The sequence below is a fragment of the Hordeum vulgare genome, chromosome 5H (genome assembly GCF_904849725.1).
Source record: "Hordeum vulgare subsp. vulgare chromosome 5H, MorexV3_pseudomolecules_assembly, whole genome shotgun sequence".
Taxonomy (NCBI): Eukaryota; Viridiplantae; Streptophyta; class Magnoliopsida; order Poales; family Poaceae; genus Hordeum; species Hordeum vulgare.
The window spans coordinates 315598782-315606082 of NC_058522.1; the positions used below are offsets into that span (position 1 = coordinate 315598782).

Below are 7301 nucleotides of genomic sequence, written 5' to 3' on the forward strand. Positions count from 1 at the left end.
AGGGGAGCTAGTTGGGCAGCCCAAGTGATGTAGCGGCAACACAGAGGGCTACTTGGATTTGTCGTTCATCTTCAAAGGGTTACGTCTCTATTAACATGTACACAATTATCATGGAAAACAACAAGGTCCCTTAACTCTTTGGTAAAGTCTGGATTTGCTCAAGCATAATATTTTATTGAGGCTCTACCTAAACCAATTTCATGATGCAGAGGCCAGGGATGATCCTCCCCCCTCCCAAAAAAAACCCTAAACCAATTACAATGGAAACTCTTGTACATGACTACTGGAATATTTGGATGCAAAGGAATGGAAAGATCTTCAGGAGCATAACTTCCTCTCTGACTCCTGGAACCACCTTTTCAGAGCAGATCTAGAGCTTCTAAGTCACAGGATTAGGGATAATCATGTTGCTTGCTTTCAAGATTTGTCAACAGTAGTTGCCTAATTCCAATGGCTATAGTGTTTCATAGAGTCAACATTGGTTAACTTAGGCTTTGTGACTTTTTTTACCTTTCTTTATTTTTTACCCTCCTCATTGTAACATATTTATACTTGATTAATAGAAAATTTCTGTAGACCAATTGGTCTATGGCCAGGGCCTCGAACTAAATTAGCAAGTATTAGTTTGTAGTCAGTGGACAAATTGTTTCCTCTTCAACTATCCAGTTTTGCTTCAAAGCTATCATAAACCGGTTTGTGCCACTAGTCTAAGGCCCTGTTTGAAACCACTCAAATTATATAATCCAATTTTTATAATCTATTCTCTCTCCAAACATGACAGATTATGGTGTAGATTGTAAAAACTAGATGGATAGATTATTAAAAACTCATAATCTACTCTACCCCAGCTAAAAACAGATTATGAATTGTTAATGACCCATTACCCTTATAAAGTTGGAGATAATTACATATCTATCACCACCACCCTCCTCTTTAAGAAAAAAGAGAGCAGACATGTCATTATGCAATGTAAAACCTGGATTACAGTTTATATAATCTAACCTCCAAACATGCCCACCTAGATTATTTTTATAAATTAGATTATATAATCTATCTTCATAATTCAAATTATTATAAACTATTGTGGTTTCAAACAGGGCCTGATGTGCAGCGAGAGGGCAAGGTATATGTTCTTGGTCTTTGCATGATGTAGGATGTGCTCCATGAAGCGGATCAAACTAGCTACAAGATGGAATTCATGTTCTTGAAAATAAAAAGGAGATTGAGTTCAAACATTTCCTTTTCTATAAAGGTCGGAGATCAAGTTTATGTTACCCTAATTAAGCGGCCAATTATTAGTGGCTATCGTTCTAGAAAAGGGGACCAGCTACGTACCCATGGCATGTACTCATGCATGTGACCTCATGGATAAGCCTTTCAACCTCTTGACGTACGGCGATCCTAGTAAGCTCTAAAACCCCACACACGTTTTTCAACCAGCTTTTCGCAAGCAAGCGTGCATGCCTGCTCAGAGATAATGTATCATAACCGATGCTTAGGGCATCATCAAGACTTAGCTAAGCCGAAGCCTGATTAGGACGGACCATTCTTATCTTAACCACCCGCCTCATCGGTCACAATCGCCTTTTAATCGCGCGTGCGGTTAGGCTGTCCGTAATGAAAGTATCATATGTAGTATCATGCATGCCAACTAGACAATTTCGATAAGGTGTCACAGAATTAAATGAAGAAAGAGAGGCTATCCGGCGATTAAACTAGTGTATAAGTACCAATTAACTGCAACAAGTCCCGGTAAGCATCTGTGACTCGATGCTTCAGCTATGCGTAGCCACATCTAGTTTCTTGGTGTGATTGCTCCAAGTCCCAACCATGGTGTGGTAGAGCCGTAGAGGTAGACCAGAACGGAAAGCCTAACCCAATTAACTAATTATTATTACTCTGCGTTATCTTCTCCTCTCTTGGTACTAGTTGGTACACGATGGTTCGAAAGGGCTGCAAGCATAAACAAATCTCTGTCTCCAATGGGGAGACGCAGTTCATGAATTAACCTAATGGGGGAGGACGGAAGATTCAGTTTCTAGCCTGTCTAATTCGCAACGTGTGATATATACCAGCATGCACGACAAATAAAGTAGGCTCAGTATACATAGCAGTTGAGCAGCGTGTGCCGCCGCCTTCTTCATCTGTCCGGCCACAATTTTAATCCACGCCTGGACGGTTCCCGCGAGCTGACGTTTTGCCCTTCTATTGGCCCTGGGGCCTTAGTTAAATGATGTGCCTTTGATTCGGACTTTGGTTCCCGGTGACAAATGCCATAGATCATTCGAGCAAGTGTTAGTTAATTGCTCCTGATTGTACGGTGGACAAGGAGAGGGTTCAGACCGCACACGCTAGCAACAAGCCTCGCTAATTAACTAGCGCAGGGTACGCCAGCAGTTAATTAACTAGTCTGGCTGCGTGTGTCGACCATGGAATGGATGCGTTGTTGGTTTTACATTTTTCATACAATCAATTAATTAACAAGCCTAGCCTATCTGACCATCATCACATATACTAGGATGAGCATCATGTAATAATACTTGATTAATTTATTTCACAATAAACCCCGTAATTTACAGCTTTGTGGTACACCAAGAATTCTGAAATTTGTCCCTTCTTATCGGTTTGGAGTTCAAGAAACAGCAAGCAAGCTAGATCCCTGCCTATCTGCCACAGCTAGCGGGCGATCTCCTCGGTCGATCTACAGCGAGTTCAAATGGAAGTGTATATGATGATCTCTTCGATCCAAGCTCTCTGGTTCACATCACATATTCACATGTGAAGCTGCTGGCTGAGGAAGGGATGGATGAGCATGCCGCTGTACTGATCCGCTGGGACCTGCAGCTGGCTGCAGTACAAGCTGCCGCTGGATCTCTTCCTCTTCATGCCGTAGTCATCCAGGCGGGCCTCGGTTAGCTGAGGCACGTCGATGGTGTCGTGGTTCACGTAGCCGTTGTTGTTGTTGTTATAGTGTAGCGTTTGTTGCCATGGAGGCTGGGAGTAGATGAGTGGGTTTTCAGGCGGCAGCTGGTAGTCTAGCCCGGCGTCCGACGACGAGGCGCCGGCGCCGGCGCTGCCGTCGAGGAGGAGGTGCGAGAGCGCGGCGTAGTCGACGGTGTTGAGCAGGTCAGTGAGGGAGCACGACTTGGCGATCGCCATGGGGCGGAACTGCTGCAGCTGGAGCTGGTCGTCGCCGTCGCCGTCGCCGTCGAAGGCCTCGGACTTGGGCGACGACACGGTGTGGTTGTTATGCGAGTCCTCCACGGTCGAGCTCTCCTGCTCGTGCTCCTGTTCCTGGTCAGAGGAGAAGTTGGGCAAGTTGCCGCACTTCTTGTGGATCCTACACAGCACCCAGTCATCCAGCTGCATGAACAACAAATAAAAGAATCCCAAACTGATTAATTTCACTGATTAAACAAGCATTTCAAATGCAAACAATTAAGTCTAGCAAGATGTAGCCTATGGTACAAGCAAAAGCAACTGCTTTTACCACAGTGAAGAAAGAAAACATTGCCTCAAAAATAGAGAAGACAAAAAAGAAAAAAGAAATCCTCACCCTCATGGAGGATCCTCTGCGCTTGGTGGCCCGGTTGTCGGCGGCGGTGAGGCGGTACTCGTGCATGATCCAGTCGGTCTTGACGCCCTTGGGTGGCTTGCCCCTGTAGAAGACGAGCGCCTTCTTGACCCCGATGCTCTCGTTGGCCGGCGTGGAGAGGATGGCCTTGTCGGTGCCGGTGGCCTTCCAGTAGCCGGACCCGGCGGCGCGGTTCGGGCGCGCGCCGTTGGGGTACTTGCGATCCCGGGGGCTGAAGAAGTACCACTCGTTCTCCCCAAACAAGGCCTTGCCTGCAGAGTTGAACCAGCAAGAAGATTAATACTCCAGTCGTCAGTGATCAGAGCAGAGTTGAACCAAGAAGGATGGCGTCGATGCTCTAGTTTTTAGTTATGTATGTATATACCGGGGAGGTCCCATGGGTTGCACTTGTAGATGTTGACCTCGGCGATGATGGGCACGGGGCTGGGCATGGACGCGGCCTGCCTGCCGAGGTAGTGGACGATGAGCTCCTCGTCGGTGGGGTGGAACCGGAAGCCGGGAGGGAGGGCCGGCATGGCGGCGCTGCTGCTGCTGCTGCCCATTGGCATGGCGATGGCGAGCGGGTGGGAACGGAATCGGTATGAGTAGTAGGTGTGGTGTGGATGATGCGATAGTGAGCTAGCTGGAAGGCAGGAGGAGGAGGAGGAGGAGAAGACGGCTACTGCATATGAAATGCTGCTGTGTGGTGTGGTGTTGATGGGAGGGAGGCTTGAAATTTTTGAGATGCAGGGATTGGGGTCTGGATTTATAGGCGCCAACGCTTGTCTGCTTGCGAGTCAGCACAGCAGCGCGGTGGTGGGTGGATTAGTATCACCAGGGCACAATCGGCAATTAGTTGCCTATATAGTTTACGTCAGCACGTAGCTTTCCTTTGGAAAAAAAAAACTAAGACCAATGAATCTCTCTGCCATTGAATCAGGGGACTGTTTTGATGATATATGTACTCGCGCTTCCTAATATAATTGATCCAACGATATGCAAGACGCATGTAAGTGCCATGATAATAGTTCTGGCACGTTCTCAATTGCAGTATTTATTTTGTCCAGATTATTAAACAATATAAACATTACTGTAGACGATCTTTTTTTAGACATCAATGGGGCCTAAAAAGTATTTAAAAAAACAGCTGATCTAGACGAGATTTTTCATGCTGAAACAGGAGTACAGATTATTCATATCATGGTCGACATGAAATTACAATAAGCAAAACCTAAGCTTTTTAGCATGGCCTATACATGTAACTTCCTATATCTGCATGTTCTAGTAATAATGAAATATACGATGTGTTGGTTTATGTCAAATACTATTTGTTTTCTAGTACTTGAAATAAATCTCCAAGGACATCTACAATGCTAATTGCTTCCATGTATAGGCGTTTAGTGGAAAATAACTGTACGAAGTTCGGTAGCGGTATGTCTCTTATAGTTATATGTAGAAGTTTTAATTGATTGCCACATCTGACAATTATTTTCTTCGTGCGGAAATATTTATCATAAAAATAGATGTATCTAGATGTATTATAGTTTTAGATACATTTATTTTTAAACATGTGTGTAATTTCGAACGGATGAAATAGTATTTACTAGTTGAGATGATTCTTTACTGAACTACGACGCGTCAATTTGTTATTCAAGATTGTATACATTAAGGCTCTTCTCTTGTACTCCCTTTGTTCTTAAATATTAGACGTTTTCACAGCTCAAACGTATTATATTTAAAAACGGAGATTAGTACCACTGAAAAAGCTATTTTCTTATTCAAAGAATATACACTGCTCCCTGCAAAAGAAAAGGAATATACCAGTCCATGCAGTAGTGTAGTGCTAATCTAGTTTCAGAAGCTCTTAAATTGCAGAAGAAATTCTTTCACTAATGTTAACAGAGCACGCATGACTTCCACGTGAACGACTATCGGTTCACCGGCGAAACTCAAGCCGAGATCCACACCAGAACTAAACCTTGGCAATGCAAAACACGGGCGGACACGTGCGGGCGCAATCAACCGAGGCGAAAGGTGAAAGGGGTAAATGGCTGGTCTGCCCCTGTGTGAGCTGATCGTCGGCGTGGCTCCACGTCGTGTGTGCGTGCAAGGGGGGACGAACGGGTCTTCGTGGATAACCAACGCAAAAGAACGGACCTTTTTTCTTCTTTTCTTTCATTTGGTTAGCATTAGGAAGCAGGAACGGTGATGACGACACCGGGGGCGACACCTGTCCGGCCTTGTGGTTGCCGCCAATGATATGCGCCGTTTGGCGTCTTGCGGGCTCGTGGCCAGCTCGTGCCTGCATCTATCTGTCTGTCTACTGGGTTGGTGTTTTTTTTTTTCTTGTGTGGAGTTGATTATGTGGTGGATCTCCTCATGTGGGTGCGTGCTACCGATCGGACCTTCAGATAAGGGTGAACGGGGGGTCCTGGGCCGTACGATGGGCGTCCCCTGTGGCTGTGTGTCATCCTCGTCCTTGTAGGTGTACATGTGCCAATAATTTATACGTAAGCGTCATCGCTCGACTCTAGCCAGTTTTTCTCTAGGGACGGCAGAGGTAGAACCAAATCTCCACCGTACGTCACCCTCTAGCGCATACTCCTATATGTGAAGTGGAAATAATGTAACCATCCGCTTGATTATGCAAGGGCTACCCAGTGCACCACTTCTGATAGTCATGAGGAGGTAATATTACTTACATATTTTACGTAAAATCCAACATGGACAAATAGAATTAGAGATATAAGGATGAAGCGGCCCACCCTCCTAAAAAGAAAGGGGAGAGGGCAAGTTCATTTCGCCCCCCGTACCGTTGTATAAGACTACTCATAATGAAGAGTAACATATATATGTTACTACCTCCGTCTCGGTGTATAAGTCATTCGCGTAGTTATAGGTCGATAATTTAACTATCTAAATATGTATCATATGTGACAAAAGATATATACTTGGAAACTACATCCGTGTAGAAATCTAATGGTATACTTTTCATGACATATAACACATATTTAATTGCATAAATCCGTGACCTAGAACTACGCGAATGACTTATGCACCGAGACGGAGGGAGTACTAGTCTAAGTTACTATCTCCATAGTGGATGTTAACATATGAGTAGTAACATTGAACCTTTCATTTATTACCATATAGACTCATCTTGCCTTGGTATCCGCTATGTTACTCCTACTATGAGTAACATGCTAATTTACTCAATTTCTCTCACTTCTCATTAATTAGTTGCCACATCATATTTCTTGTTTAGGTGGCATCTATGTTACTACCTATGTTACTCCTATTGTAGGTAGTCTAAGTCATCTTACGTTGTGCACCGCGATCAAGGCGGAGAGAACGAGAGAATTGCATGTTCATTTGCTAACTAATACCATTGTATGCAATAAACTCACCACTGCATGCTGTGCTAGATTGCTAGCTAGACTCAAGTCATTAAAACATACACGTCACATGGGTCGATTCATTTATTCATGGCAAAAAAACAAGAAACGAGGTGGGAGTTAATGCACCGCGCCTAAGTGTTTTAAGATTATTTGATTTTAGTAAGATGACTTATGCACCGAGATGGAGGGAGTAGTTAGGAAAATTACATTAGCCTTCGTAGACCCTTCATAGATGTAGGATTACTGGCACATTGGCCTTCGTAGGCCCTTCGTAGAAGTCGGATTACCAGCTATAAATGTTTACTTATAACCTTCCAAACTACGATTCT

The 7301-nt window shown here is 44.4% G+C and overlaps 1 protein-coding gene across 1 annotated transcript; it reads right to left on the minus strand.

Moving 5' to 3' along the window:
- Positions 1–2531: 2531 nt before the first annotated feature.
- LOC123395732 (NAC transcription factor 29-like) lies at positions 2532–4308 on the minus strand. Its single transcript, XM_045090759.1, has 3 exons — positions 3960–4308; positions 3557–3846; positions 2532–3363 (listed from the first exon to the last, which is right to left on the minus strand). Exons 1-3 carry the CDS (start codon positions 4141–4143, stop codon positions 2773–2775), a joined length of 1065 nt encoding a protein of 354 aa, XP_044946694.1. The 5' UTR covers positions 4144–4308; the 3' UTR covers positions 2532–2772.
- Positions 4309–7301: the final 2993 nt, after the last annotated feature.